A 15,780-nucleotide genomic window follows, 5' to 3' on the forward strand; every position below is an offset into this window, starting at 1 on the left:
AAATGACGCTTTTTTTTTTCAAAATTTTGGCGCTTTTAATAAATAAACACAGATTCTATCGGTCTTTTTTTCCACCTAAATGAAGTACAACATGTGGCGAAAAAACAGTGTCAGAATCGCTTGGATATGCAAAACCTTTTTGGTGTTTTTCCATGCTAAAGTGACACGTGTCAGATTTGCAAAATTTGGCCTGGTCATTAAGGCGCAAACAGGCTTGGTCACTAAGGGGTTAAAATAAAAGTTACAACCCCTCTTCTTGTTTAGCACACAAAAAAATAAACAAATGTTGTGGATTAAAAAAGCCAGAATTGTTTTTGGATTTCTCACACAAACTGGAATAAAAAGTGACCATAAAGTCATTTGTACCCCAAAATGGCACCAATAAGCGCTACAAGTTCTGCGAAGAAAGTCAAGTCCTCAAACTCTAGTAGCAGAATATGGCAACACAAAGATCCCCCCCCCCCCCCCCCCCCCTTTCCTCCACTTGGTATCGCCCTATTCACTGACCTGTAGAATCAAGGTTAGCAAGTAATTCTTCTACGTGTTGAACAGTATAAAAATAGTGTCCTTGCATTTTTCTCCATTCGACCAAACAATCTTCAATACATTCACTACATCAAATGGAGCCATTAAAAATTACAACTCCTCATACAAAAAAAGGCGAGGCAACTAAAAATATAAACCATTGTATCGGGAATAATGGTTAATGGATGGACAAATGTAAAATGTACGCACTTAAACTTCTCCGAGTAGAAAGGTGTTTAGGTACATTTATGTGCCAAAGCTTATTTCTTAGATCGTGGGAAGAGCAGACTGTCAGGAGTACCTGGAATGGCTTTTGTTCTGTGGTTTTTAACATGCCAGTTTTTTTTTTTGTTTTTTTTTTTAACTTTAGGATGGCCTTGGCTCCGCATCCCAAATGTTCCCCTCTATGATGCCATACGATGACTTAAATGTGCAGCCGCTCCCGAACTCCTCATATGGATCTGGTTTGGATCATTCCAAAGATCTCTCAACAGACTTCTCATCGGTAGACCTAAGCTTTCTGCCTGATGACTTGAATCCTGATCATGAAGCAAAGAATGAAGTTCAAGGGTCACAATTTTCCTCACAACTACAAGATAGTGGGATTTGTCTGGACTCTTCTCAGTTATCGCGGCCATGCACTCCATTTGAGAACAGAGATGCCTCGTGTGAGGCACCTAACCTCTGCCCCATGCCTATCACCCCCATGACCCCAATGACTCCCATGACCCCGGTTTCTGAGTCCTCTGGAATTGTTCCTCAATTACAGTAAGTCTATTACATAACTATTGGAAGGGGGGATTGCATTACCTATGGGATTAGCTATTTGAGCCACATTCTCCACTGTCAATTGTTGACTAATTAGCTTTTGGTAGTTTATACTAGCTTTCTCTATATGGGAAAAATCTGTAGAGTTAAAAGACGAACAATTGGGCTCTCTCCACTAGTATTAGACTAGACTACATGGCTTAATCTTTAAAACTTGCACTGAAAGGCTATTTCTCACTCAATGACATTTCTGTGAGACTATCTGAAAGATAGTTGCTCCATGTCAAGGTAACTTAAAGAGGTATTTCTATCTTGGGAATCCTATTGTAATATGTTTGAAAACACAAAACAATGCACTTGCCCAGAAGATGTCTATTTCCAAAATTATCCGTTCTCCGTGTTTTGCAGATAGATTCCTCTACTTTCTGGGTGTTTACTATGTGTTGCCAGGAAAACGGGCTACCATTTATTTTGGAAAAAAGAGCAGAGCAGTACCTGGTATCTATTACACTCCTGAGATCCCGGCCATCAGATTTAGATTTTAGGGGGCGCAAGTGCCGGCCTCCTCTCCTTTCTTACCACAGAAGGGGTTGTCAGTTTCCTGAGCAGTAAACAACCAGAGGATAGGGGAATCCACATCTGGAGAACAGAGCACTTTGGAAACAGTGTGTGTTTTTTATTTATTTATTTTTGTACACCTTGAAATAGGATACCTGAGATGGGAATGCCCCAATAACTACGGTAGTTATTCAGCTCAGTAAAGGCTGGGAGCAAGGTCTGTACTACTGATTTGCAGTTAGGGGCTGCTATCTCCTTTTGGACCTGCTACAGTACTGCCTCTGTGTAGGAGACTAGGTATTATAGGTAGGTACAGTCTTCTTAGTTGTTGGGCAGTTTGGGTGGCCACCTATGTTATAATCGCCATAGCTTCACACAATATAAGTGGGGCAGAAGTTGTAGTCACATTCGTCCAAGAGGCGTTCCCTCTGCTCCATATAAAGAGATGGCAGTATTAGACCTACTAATTTTGCACTACAGTCCAGGAGCTTCAAGTTATGACTCTATAGTACAGTGTGCGGTATTCCTCTCCACACCTCAGCCTTTGCAAAGCTTCTGCGTAAACACCATAAATACCCCTTTTTTTGCCCCCAGAAATATTGTATCCACTGTGAACTTGGCCTGTAAACTTGATTTGAAGAAGATTGCCCTGCACGCTAGAAATGCAGAATATAACCCAAAGGTAAGACAAATGCATAACCTAATCTGTTAACAATCTGTGTGCGAAATGCCTATTAGATTTTTTTTTTTTTTTTCTGATTCCAGAGGTTTGCAGCAGTTATCATGAGAATCCGTGAACCCAGGACAACTGCACTGATATTCAGCTCTGGCAAAATGGTCTGCACTGGAGCAAAGAGGTAGGGCTGAAGTAGCCTTGCCATGATCGCTACAGAAAGTAATCACCCAAGTGGATGTTTGGTAACCGTTGGCATAGGATATGTTCTCATGACAAATTTCACCCCGGAATTTACCACATAGAACCTACCTGTAAAACCGCAGCAAAAATCCGTAGCTATACTGCAGCGGCTCTGTACGTAGATTTAGCCCTGTCAATAGGTCAACTCGGCGTATGGAATTTCCGCCATGTAAACATGTTGGAAAATCCGCATGTGGGTCTGCAGAAGAAATTCGTAGCTATGCTGCACATTCCTACCAGTTTTACAGACTAATTGCGTGTAGAAAATTCTGCAGCGACATCTGCCGTGTGAATATGCCCTTGGATTCCCTCTCTCAGGCTACATTCACACAGGCGGGTGAGAAACTTCGTGTGTGTCGATGAGAGAGTGCTACAAATTGCATGTATGTGAAGCCCATGGTTTCCAATTGGTCTCTTCACATTAGTGATTTTTATCACTAATGCTATGTTGTAAGGGGGGGGGGGGGAAGTGCGGTTTGCTCCAGTATTTGAGCAACTTTTTTTTTTTTTTTTTTGGTGGCCCACATTTCCCTATGGAGCCTTCTTGTTTATCCCATCTCACAAACTAGCAATATTCGTGCGCTGCAATAAATTTCCCTACCCCTAAAATAAGCCCTAGCTGCATTCCCTGGTGGGGGAAAAAAAGGAATACTTGCCTAGTAGGCTTGGTCTGGGTCCTTCCACTGCTATCTAAAGCTCCGCCAGGCGTCCTGTAGTTCTTGTTCGCCCACAGAAGCTCAGTTCCTTGTTGTAGGATTTAAAAATCTCACCTCCAGGAAGCGATGGCTCTGGTTGGCTGAGTAGCACTGGATGAATCCATTAAAGGGGTTGTCCCGCGCCGAAACGGTTTTTTTTTTTTTTTTTCAACCCCCCCCCCCCCCCCCCCCCCCCCCCCCCGTTCGGCACGAGACAACCCCGATGCAGGGGTTAAAAAAACACCGGACAGCGCTTACCTTAATCCCCGCGCTCCGGTGACTTCTTACTTACCCGGTGAAGATGGCCGCCGGGATCTTCTACCTCCGTGGACCGCAGCTCTTCTGTGCGGTCCATTGCCGATTCCAGCCTCCTGATTGGCTGGAATCGGCACGTGACGGGGCGGAGCTACACCGAGCCCCATTGAGAAGAGCAGAAGACCTGGACTGCGCAAGCGCGTCTAATTTGGCCATTAGACGGCAACCATGGAGAAGAGGACACCAGCAACGGAACAGGTAAGTGAATAACTTTTGATAACTTCTGTATGGCTCATAATTAATGCACAATGTACATTACAAAGTGCATTAATATGGCCATACAGAAGTGTATAGACCCACTTGCTGCCGCGGGACAACCCCTTTAATGCAGTGCTCGATGAGCCAGTAACAGCCCTCACATTTGGTTCATCAAGCTCTGCACTAATTGGCTGAGCAGAGTTTGAAGAACAAATCGTGTTGTGGAGGTGGGATTTAGGAATTGGCCAATCAATGCCACAGCTCAGCCAATTCATAAATCCTGCCTCCGTGACTGCTTCTTCAAACTCTACTTGGCCAATGTGATCATCTGGGCAAACGAGGACTGCAGATGCCCACTCTGGAGAGCAGGAAGAGGACCCAGACCAAGCCTGCTAAGTAAGCATTTTTTTAATTAATTTATTTTTTTGAGGGCATGCAGCTAGGGCTTATTGCAGTTGTAGAGCTTAACCTTCTCGTGATAAAATCCAATTAGTTTATCGCAGGCAGCAACAAAGTAATGCATAATTTTTTCACAAGAAAAACGCATCACTAACTCTACAAAATCACAGGAACACGGCTGATCTTGTAGCGGTGATGTCGCCTGTGTGAAAGAGGCCCTAATCTTTATTTGGACTGTCTTGGCCATATTTCCCTTGCCAAACTGCACCCCCAAAACGCAAATTGCAACAGTTCCCAATTTTCTCATTCCTCTGTTTCCATGTCAGCAAGACATGATCAAGACAGGTTTTCAGCCACAAGGTCGTGTTAGCATTTTCATTCAAATAATGGAGAGAAAACAATACCTCCACAGCGCCACCTATTGCAAGGCAGAAATACCTAAAGTCAATGTTGGAATCTTTATACAAGCCTTGTAACAATGACCAGGAATTGAAAGCAAAGTCAGAGCCCATGCACATACAGCTGTTTCAGGGTTTTTGCCCTTCATCAGTGTGCTGTAGGATTCTGACTTTGCTAGAGAAAGGCCTATGACGTAGCTATCTCTTCTCCACCCATTTTCATTCATTGATGGCAAACAAATCTTTTTAGATGATGATTATCTGTTTAGTCACATCCGACCTTCGGTTACTCCATGGATCAATGTTCTACACACATTTCTGTCTTTCATGGCTTCTTTCAGTTCTGCGATTGACATGTTCGTCTTGACCTTGATTGTATCTAGCCAACTTGTTCTTTGCCATCCTGATCTTCACTGACTTTGCCAAACTTCAATAGAGTTTCCAGTAAGTTTAACTCGCATCATGTGGCCAAAAAGAGAGCCACTGTTTGATGATTTTTGCCCTCTAGTGATATTTCTGGTTTGACGCGATCTAATGGAATCTTTCACCCATCCTTGTTGAGATGCTTTCCTTATCTAAGGAGAGCAATAAATTTCACTCCCCTCCCTTCCCTCTTCTGGTCAGTAGGTTTGCAATTCTTAAGTCAGCTGCCTAGTCAATTGGAACCTGATTAGCCACTCCCAGTTGCACCTTAACCTTCACTATAATATCAGTGTAAGCATGTATGCCACGTGACTATGTGCTGTATTAAGTATGGCTGGATGAAGTGTGATGCAGTTTGACCATGGCAGTTCGACAGAGTAGGAGACAGGTAGGCCATAAACTCTGCCTAAATGCTTTACACTTCAAAGCTATCGCTAATGCGGTCACCTCTGTTCTCATCCTTGCTGTCAGTTTCAGAACTTCTTTCTTGTGCCCATCTCTGGGGCACTCTATTCACATTAGCCCCTCACCTATGCACAGCTTGCATGCACTCTTTACTTTCTTACTTAGCCTCGAAACCCTCTAATACCACTAACTAACATAATAGTCGCCCTCCTAAATCTCCTAACCATCTGCTCACCATTGCTAGCTTGCTGTTACTAGCAGCTGGAGAGATCTCTCCCAATCCTGGCCCACCCTCCACTGCTCCTAGCTATCATCCCCCTACCTGACGAACTAAGAAAATCCCCAAGCCCAACTGCTAGCCCATGCATACCCTCCCCTGACTCCTTTTAAATGTGCGCTCTGGAACTGCCAGTCAGCATGCAATAAACTCCCCACTATCCAACCATTTATTTATTTATTTTATCTATTTTTTTTTTTACCGCTCAATCTTTAAATCTGCTCGATCTCACAGAAACCTGGATACAGCACACTTACAATGGCCTGCAGTTGTCCCATACCCCAAGACCAGACGACAGGCGCGGTGGTGGAGTAGGTGCTCTTCTCTCCCCAAATTGTACCCTCACTCACTTTTCCACCATTTGAGGTACATATGCTACGGCTTTTCCGCCCACTGTCCATGCAAGTAGCAGTTATCTACCGCCCCCCAGGTGCTCCTCGCCTGTTTTTGGACCACTTTGCTGCCTGGCTCCCCCACTTCCTATCCTGTGAAATTCCAACCCTCATCTTAGGGTCATTAGTGCGGATGTTAAAATCGCCTGTCTCCCAATCTGCCTCTCAGCTTCTTTCACTCACCTCCTCCCTTGGTCTCTCAACTCACAGCCTCTCCCACTCACAGGGATGGCTACACTCTTGATCTGGTCTTCCTCCGTCTCTGCTCTGCTTCCAACTTCACTAACTCCTCTCCTGCTATCAGGTCATAACCTCTCTTTCTGTCACGCTCCCTAACATCTCTCCAGACCCACCTACCGTACCTACAGGAACCTTAAGGCCATTCACACCCAGGACTTTGCTGAGTCCCTACAGTCCTCTCTCTCCTCTCCTGCCCCAACCTGGCTGCCGCTCACTATAACATTGCTCACAAACATGCCCTGGATGAAGCGCGCCCCCCCCCCCCCCCCCCCCCCAGGACCCAAGACATCCGATGTAGAACGCTGCAACCCTGGCTCGCACCTCAAACGTGCTTCATCCGGCGGTGTTCTAGAAGTGCTGAACGACCCTAGTCTTGTCAGCACTGCATCTAGCTCCTGCTCACTGTCTGTACTCAGACCAACGACGGAGGAATAAGTCTCCAAATTGCTCTTCTCTGCTCGCCCCACCACCTGCACTAGCGACCCTCTCCCCTAACCACCAGGGAGAGGGATCGGAGGTGGTGTGATCTCCCACCTCACCACTATAGTCAACCTCTCTCTGCCCTTACAAGGGTATCCAACGATCTACTGACAGCCAAATCGAGGGGCGATTACTCCCTACTGATCCTCCTCAACCTCTCCACAGCATTTGTCACTGTTGACCATAAACTCCTCCTCCGTATGCTTCGCTCCATCGGCCTAAAGGACCCTGCTCTCTCCTGGTTCTCCTCCTACCTCTGACTGCTCTTTCAGCATCTCCTTTGCTGGCTCTAACCCTCCTCCTCTTCCCCCTTGCTGTTGGAGTACCCCAGGGCTCTGTTCTCAGCCCCCTTCTTTTCTCTATCTACACAGCCCCTATTGGACAAACCATCAGGAGATTTGGCTTCCAATATCACCTCTACGCTGATGACACCCAGCTGTACACCACTTTTTTTTTTTCTTCTCTAAATTGCATTAATTCCTGAAAAATCTGTGGGGTAAAAATACTGATTACCCCCCCCCCCCCTCCCCTCCCCTCAGTGAATACATTAAGGGGTGTAGTTTTTAAAATGGGGTCATTTGTGGGGGTATCTATCATTCTGACACCTATGAGCCTTTGTAATCTTGGCTTGGTGCTGGAAAATAGTGTTCCTCAAAATGCTGAAAATCAAAGTTGAATTTGCACGTCTCTTAAATGGTTAAAAAAAACACTGAACATTTTCTAATGTGCGCCCAAAATAAAGTAAACAGATGGAAATATATATCTTATCAAGAATTTGTACAGTAGGTTTGTACATATTTGAGATATCTCAGTTGAAAATGTGAAAAAATTAGACTTTTTTTTTCAAAGTTTTCCCAATTTTGGTGCTTTTAATAAATCTACACAAATTCTGACTATTTTCACCACCTAAATGAAGTACAACATGTGACGAAAAAACAATATCAGAATCACTTGGATAAGGAAAACCTTTACGGAGTTATGCTATGTCAAAGTGACAATGACCAGACCAAATTTTGGAAATCTGACATGTAAGGTGCAAACAGGCTTGGTCACTAAGGGGTTAAGACATGCTGCAAAATTTTTTTGGTTTTTTTTGCATGTGCAATTTCTGTATGCATAAAACCACATGTCTGAAAGCACCAATTTACTTTTAATGTGTTCTTGTGCTGTCCATATTTAGACCATTAGAAGCCTGACAGTATGCCCATCATGTAAATGGACCCTTAGTGTGTTTTTATTTATTTATTTATTTTTTTTTTTTTTTTTCCATACCTGAAATTCCTATAATGCTCTGTACTTCATGTTTGTGGTTTGTGCAGAAGTCAGCATAATGTCTATCATAAAGCTGAGTTCACATATTTATTAAATGTTTCTGGTCCATCACAAGAAAGGAAAACAAAATGGACAGCCTAAACAGTCACATAAGACAAATAGAATGGATCTGTCATGGTGTCTGTCACTTTACAGAGGGGAAAAAATTGGGTAAAAAGCAATATGCTGCTTTTCTGGCACCTCCAAAACAGATATGAACCTAGGTTAACATGGGTGACTTGAAACAATCTGAAGACCTTGAGACATATATTTTGATGTCCTTCAACAGTGAGGAACAGTCCAGACTGGCAGCGAGGAAGTATGCCCGTGTTGTGCAAAAACTGGGTTTTCCAGCAAAATTTCTTGACTTCAAAATCCAGAACATGGTGGGAAGCTGTGATGTAAGGTTCCCAATACGGCTGGAAGGTCTGGTCCTCACTCATCAGCAGTTCAGCAGGTAAAGATCTTGTCTGTCAACTTAAAGTTGTCTACTTCTTCTATTTCAACCATGAGACACTAAGGCGCTTTGACCGCCGTGTTAATTGTGGTATAACCCTCCCATTGAAATCAATGGGGTCTCGCAGACAAGCGCTCAATCGCAGGACGGTGCTCTCCAGTGCCGCCATTTTCAAGCACTGTCTGCTCTATCTTTGGCTATTTAGCACACCTCATCTCCCATCACAATGATGGGGTGAGCTAAAACACGCTGTCAGCCGCAGGAAGCTGCAGTTGAAAGCGAAAGTAAAATCACAGCAATGTGCCACAATTGAAATCACGGTGCTTTGCCGCGTTCGTGTGAGAGGGCCCTAACTGACCTGTACAAATATCTACAGCAATCAAAACTCACAGGGACTTTTCACCTGGGCTGAAATTGGCTATTGTGGAGGAAGACTCTGCACCAAAATCTGCTGGGGAAAAAAGGGTTTTGTGTTTTAAAAAAAAAAAAAAAAATTTAATACTTGCCTATTCCTCCCCAGGCAGCCTTCTTACCAGATTTTCTCCTGCCCCTTCCCTGTATGTCAGTGTAAACTGTCACCAGTGACGTAGCGTTCACTGCCTAGCGGGGAATGCCGATGCTCTGCAGCCTGCTTTAGCGCGCATGCGCAATGTACCGCCGCTAGTGTTTTGTATACTATATGAAACCCTAGTGGTGAGATATTGCGTATGCGCACTAAAGCAGGCTGCCAAAGATCTGGCATTCACTGCTAGCTAGTGAATGCTAACATCACTCCTGGCGTTCACTGTCCAGCAGAGGAAGTGAACTGCAGCTAATGGACGCTTCATAGCAGGAAGAAGAGTATCTGGCCGGCTGGAGGTGGTCCCCCGGGGGGACTGGAAGGGCCTGGAGAAGATGGGTGAGGTGAAGATCTAATATGAAGACTGCCTGTGAAGGAATAGGTAAGTACTGAGGTTTGTTCTTCTTCTTTTTTTTTTTTTTTTTTTTTTTTTTTTACTAATCACAAAACCCCTTTAATTCTGCTGGAAACTCTGCATTTAAGTACAACTTCTGGAAATCTCCTAGTCTAAAGGCAACAAAACTTTAAACCAATCACTGTGTAGTAAAAATGACATCTTTGCTTTATTCTACAGATCAGTACAGCTGTGGTGATAGAAAATGTATAACTTTTACTGCAAGTGACAGGGCATCTAAGGGGTTAAGTGGCCAGAATCTGAGTTCTCTGATCCTGGCCACTGCAGGTGGGTGTCGGCTGTTTAAAGCAGCTAGCACCAGCCATGTGTGGTTCAATACACCTCCTTCTACAGTAGATCAGTCATTAGGAAGGGGTTGGTGAACTTTACCCTCACTGGAGTATATGTTGGGGTGTTTTGAATAAATGTGGATCTTCTTGTTTGCTTCCAGTTATGAACCCGAATTGTTTCCAGGTCTCATTTACAGGATGGTGAAACCAAGAATTGTACTCCTTATTTTTGTCTCTGGAAAAGTTGTGTTAACTGGTAAGGATCTGGCTTATGAATCTTAACTTGTTTAGTTGTGATTGCACATAAGGGTTTATTCACAGGACCGTATATCGGCCGCTATCTTCACCCTTCCCTCACCGCCTTTCTCCTCCCCTCCGACTCTTTGTAATGGGAAGGGGTGGTGCTTAGCTCCGCCCCCATCCCACTGCAAACAGCCAGAGGGAAGGGGGAAGACAGCTCAGATGGTTGTGTGTGTATACAGTGAAGGAAATAAGTATTTGATCCCTTGCTGACTTTCTAAGTTTGCCCACTGTCAAAGAAATGAACAGTCTATAATTTTTAGGGTAGGTTAATTTTTAACAGTGAGGGATAGAATATCCAAAAAACAAACCCAGAAAATCACGTTGTCTAAATTCTATATATTTGCATTTTGCACAGAGAAATAAGTATTTGATCCCTCTGACAAACAAGACTTAATACTTGGTGTCCAAACCCTTGTTGCCAAGCACAGCAGTCAGACGTTTTTTGTAGTTGCTGATGAGGAATTTTGGTCCACTCCTCTTTGCAGATCATCTCTAAATCATTAACCTTTTGAGGCTGTCGCTTGGCAGCTCTGATCTTCAGCTCCCTCCATAAGTTCTCTGTGGGATTAAGGTCTGGAGAATGGCTAGGCCACTCCATGACCTTAACCCTTTCCAATCCACTGACCTCCTGAAGACATTATGATTTAAGGCTGTACAGCTCCGATGTTGGAAGACGTCTGTCGGAGTTCTTACTGTATATTGACAGCCTTTCTGCTGTTGGTGCCTATCCAATCTGTCACCTCATGCAGTACTGGCTTTAGCCAGCATATAGCGCCGTTGTATAACGGCAGGAAAATAGTAAGCCCCCTAGGAAACCCAGGATAAAAATTGGATTGGAAAGGGTTAATGGTTTTATTTTATTTTTTTTGAGCCACTCCTTTGTTGCCTTGGCTGTATGTCTTGGGTCATTGTTGTGCTGAAAGACCCAGCCATGACCTATTTTTAATGTCCTAGTGGAGACTCGGGATGTTATGGTCCCATTTTCCCATTGATGTGGTGAAGTAGTCCTGTGCCCTTAGCAGAGAGACCCCAAAACATAATGTTTCCACCTCCATGCTTGACAGTGGGGACTGTGTTCTTTGGCTCATAGGCAACATTTCTCTTCTTCCAAATACGGAGTTAATGTCAAAGAGCTTTTTTTATTTTTTTTTTTCTCCTCTGACCACAGCACCTTTTTCCCAATCCCTCTCAGAATCATCCAGGTGCTGATTTGCAAACTTCAGACGGGCCTGCACATGTGCCTTGAGCAGGGGGACCTTATGGGCACTACAGGATTTTAATCCATTACGGCGTAATGTGTTACCAATGGTTTTCTTAGTGACTGTGGTGCCAGCTGCCTTGAGATCATTAACAAGTTACCCCCGTGTAGTTTTAGGCTGATCTCTCACCTTCCCCATGATCGAGGATACCCCATGAGGTGAGATTTTTGCACGGAGCCCCAGATCGATGCTCATTGACAGACATTTTGTATGTCTTCCATTTTCTTACTATTGCACCAACAGTTGTCTCCTTCTCACCCAGCGTCTTACTTATGGTCCTGTAGCCCATTCCAGCCTTGTGCAGGTCTATGTTCTTGTCCCTGACATCCTTAGAAAGCTCTTTGGTCTTGCCTATGTTGTAGAGTCTGTGGACAGGAGTCCTTTATACAGGTGACTATTTAAGACAGCTGTCTTTTAATGCAGGTAACAAGTTGATTGGGAGCGTCTAATTGGTCTGGAGGAGCCTGAACTCTTAATGGTTGGTAGAGGATCAAATACTTATTTCTCTGTGTAAAATGCAAATAAATGCATATAACTTAGACAATTTAGTTTTGTTGTTTGTTTTTTTTTTGGGGGGGGGGGGGGGGGTATTCTATCTCACTGTTAAAATTAACCTACCCTAAAAAGTATAGACTAGTCATGTTTGACAGTGGGCAAACTTACAAAATCAGCAAGGGATCAAAAACTTATCTCCTTCACTGTAGGCCGGCTGTGAGAACGGCAGCCAATATACGCCCTGTGAACAAGCCCTAAAGCCAGGTTCGCCTGACCTGGTCGGATTCTGGCTGAGAGCCCACCCAGGGACACTGTACAATGCGCAATGTTATTGCATATGACTATGCACGCGTGCAGGAGGTCATACGCAGTACAGCTTTTTTTTTTTTTTTTTTCTTTTTTTTTCTTTGTTTGTATTTCTTGCACTTTTGTTTAGCATCGGGCTGCGGGTGCCCGCGTTATACGCCATGTACATTTATTTTTATTTTTTTTTTTTCTTCTCCCTTCTAATTGAGAAATACACAATTTATACCTGCAGATGTGGGGGGAAACTTTGAAAATACCTGCCTTTTCAATGCCAGCGTACTACCACGGAATCTGTAATTCAAATCTGGCCGTGTGAGACTGTCCTAACCCTTCAGGACTAAGGGTCATTAATGCCTTTATAGGGCATCTGTCATCACCCTTGAGCCTGATAAACTAAATTATGGGGCTCAAAGGTGATGGCACAGGGAGTCCAGTGAGATGGTTTTTATACTCACGGGGTGCCCTGTTCCAGCACTGTCCCCATGAAACTGGCATGCTTGCACAGCCTTGTTGCAAGGAGTCAAACTGTGGGTGCCAACTTCAGACACCGGGCTGGACTGGGACACCAAGTAAGTATTTAAAAGCAACTTCCCACTCATCTCTGAGACCTGTTACAGTGTATGGGACTCAAAGGTAATGACAGATGCCCTTTAAAAAAAACAGTGTTTTGGTCCTAAAGGACAAGTTTCCCCCCCCCTCCCCCTCCTTAGGCTAGGTGCACATACATGGGCATGTGTTTACTGCACATTATGTGGGCTCTGTATGCCCACTTGCTATGCAGTAACTTGCAGGCAATCAATTGCGTTGTCTTACGCAGTTTCCATCACACTAGTGTGTTGGAATTGCTTAATACACAAGTTCAAAAAAGGACGCAGCATGTTCTATTTTGCCACGTATATACGTGAGCTAGAACCCATTGTTCTCCTATGGGGGGGGGGGGGGGTGTAATTGTGTATGGGCTGTATAACTTTATATCCCTCAAAATTCTCTAAGTCTCCTAAGTATAAAGATGGCAAATATTTAAATGTAATTTTTGACCGATGCAGCCATTACTGCACCAAAAATCCTCATTGCAGGAATATTACCTGTAGTTTTGACCCTGCGTTGACAGCCTTGAGCGCAGAGGAACAGTCCTGGAAATGGATACTGACTAGGTACACAGATGGCTGTTATGTTGAAATGCCCATAATTAATTTATCTCTAATTTTGTAGGTGCCAAAGAACGTTCAGAAATCTATGAAGCTTTTGAAAACATATATCCTATCTTGAAAGGTTTTAAGAAGACAACATAAATGTTCAGCTTTTTTTTGGGGGGATGGGGGGGGGGGGATGTAATATTTATGGAAGATGATATACAATTAAAGGTTTGTAACACACATTGTGCTCCTGTGTCTGTGGTTATTCCTCCCCTGAGTTGCACTCTCAGCTGTCATATCGTTGGGCACAAAACTCCTCATAGTCAGCACATGGACCCATAATAACCTAACACCGGGCGTCTGAATGTGCTCTTAAAGGAGTTGTGCCAAGTTATACCTTCCCCACAGGATGGGGGATAACATTATGATCAGTAGGGGTCCAACTGCTGGTATCCCACCGATCTCAAACAGTGGACTCAAAGGCTTTACTATGTTTCCCTGAAAATAACACCCTGTCTTATTAATTCTTGCCCCGAAAGAGGCACTGGGTCTCCTTTTTGGTAAATGTCTTATTCTTAGCAGGCTCAATCTAGGTGACCCCTGCTGCTCTCTGGAGCTCCGACGTGTCTCTTACAGTCCTTGGCTGCCCGCAGATTACTTCCTAGTTACGGGGATTCATAAATCCTGCTTTCAGAAAGCGATGGCTCTGATTGGCTGAGCATTGCTCAAGAACCAATGAATACAGCACTTGATGAACCAATGCGATGCTGTGTTTGGCTGAGCAGCAGTCTATGACATCGATGCGGTGTTCGATGAACCAATCACAGTGTGGAGGCGGGATCTAGAAATGTATGCAGCTAAGGCTTATTTTGGGGGTAGGGCTAATATTTCAAGCCTCTCCGAAAATCCCTAAAAAATCAGGGGCGGGCTTATTTTCAGGATGGGTCTTATTTTTGGGAAAACTTGGTAGATGAATGAAGTGGCGGTTGTGCAGGTTACATCATGGCTCTATTCACTTCAATCTAGCACTGAATATTGCAGAGCGCTCATGTTCTGTAATTTCTGGTGCTCCTATTGAAATCAATGGAGCAGTGGCACCCATGTAGCAACTGCTGCTTCTAGCAGGAAGCTTTTGAGATCTTGGTCTTCAGAATCAAAACATCTCATGAGTGAAAACATCGCTAATGGGAAGGAAACTATTGTAAATCATTGGTTTCATAATCATTTTTTTTTCTCTCGCGACGCGCAAAAAGTGCACGATTTTTCTTGCCTGTGTAAATGCACCCTGACTCTTATATCATGAGCACCATGATTCCGGGAGTTTGGGAATATGGCAACGCAGCAGTCACCTGACTTTCAGTGCCTGCCACTGTCATAACAAATTCTGTGAGATTTCATCGTCACCCTCTATCTGGACAATCAGCATTTATTGCAGCGCTAACCTGAATGAGACTTTCAAAATTTTGTCCACAATTACCAAAAAAAAATAATCCACTGAAGCTGCGGGATTTAAATACGTAATATGTAAATTTTTACAGTGGCTATGCAGTGTGGATCCACCCCTTCAAATGAGGGGGTGAAGTCCGCATCAAATTCCATGTCCAAATCCGCTCCACAGTATGGGTTTTGTGCTGCAGGTCTGCTGTAGAATGTCTGTTGCAGGCGCTCCGCAGCAAATTCTGCCCCATGTGAACATAACCTTACTGTACAGAGTACTACTAACCAGCAGCGCAGGGAGAGCGCGCTGATATGAGGATACACAGTCCAGCACTAAAACCTTTCTGAAATCATTTTTACTAAACTGACGGCTGATATCGGCGCCTCTGCCATTATAACACGCAGCTTCCAGGACCTGACGGGTTCCCTTTAACTGACAACCCTGACAGATTCCTTATGGAGATAGAAGATATGGCGCCATGTTGGATCTGCACGCTGTGGTGGAGGCTGATCAGAGATGATGGAAGTGGGAGGGGATTATGACTTTCTTGCGTCACTAATATATAATATGACACTTCCATGTACCCGTATGCTTGATAAAGACCACCTGGCCGAAATGTTGCTGCTATGTGAGGAATAAAGACTCTTACATTTTGCACCTTGAATGCCGTCACGTCTTCCTTCTCTGGTTCTAGATTGGATCTGTGGATCCCGGTGACTAGATACATGTTATCTCACTGCTGACGTGTTCTGCATTGTGTTGGTTTCTATAGGTGTCTTTATGGTGGTCATACTGGTTGTCAGTCATCTTGCTGTAGCGCAGTGATTCCCAGGCTGGGAATGA

The 15,780-nt window shown here is 44.1% G+C and overlaps 1 protein-coding gene across 1 annotated transcript; it reads left to right on the top strand.

The window, feature by feature from the left end:
* Positions 1 to 924: 924 nt before the first annotated feature.
* TBPL2 (TATA-box binding protein like 2) lies at positions 925 to 13,655 on the top strand. Its single transcript, XM_066605830.1, has 6 exons — positions 925 to 1,293; positions 2,446 to 2,533; positions 2,617 to 2,708; positions 8,590 to 8,757; positions 10,162 to 10,256; positions 13,576 to 13,655. Exons 1-6 carry the CDS (start codon positions 932 to 934, stop codon positions 13,653 to 13,655), a joined length of 885 nt encoding a protein of 294 aa, XP_066461927.1. The 5' UTR covers positions 925 to 931.
* Positions 13,656 to 15,780: the final 2,125 nt, after the last annotated feature.

The sequence above is a fragment of the Eleutherodactylus coqui genome, chromosome 6 (assembly GCF_035609145.1).
Source record: "Eleutherodactylus coqui strain aEleCoq1 chromosome 6, aEleCoq1.hap1, whole genome shotgun sequence".
NCBI classification, from domain to species: Eukaryota; Metazoa; Chordata; class Amphibia; order Anura; family Eleutherodactylidae; genus Eleutherodactylus; species Eleutherodactylus coqui.

Excerpts from the sequence above, each read along its gene's own strand:
- TBPL2 (XM_066605830.1), top strand. The coding sequence starts at position 932 with ATGATGCCATACGATGACTTAAATGTGCAGCCGCTCCCGAACTCCTCA. Across the intron at positions 8,758-10,161 it reads ACTCATCAGCAGTTCAGCAG|TTATGAACCCGAATTGTTTC; the intron begins GTAAAGATCTTG and ends GTTTGCTTCCAG. Across the intron at positions 10,257-13,575 it reads TGGAAAAGTTGTGTTAACTG|GTGCCAAAGAACGTTCAGAA; the intron begins GTAAGGATCTGG and ends CTAATTTTGTAG.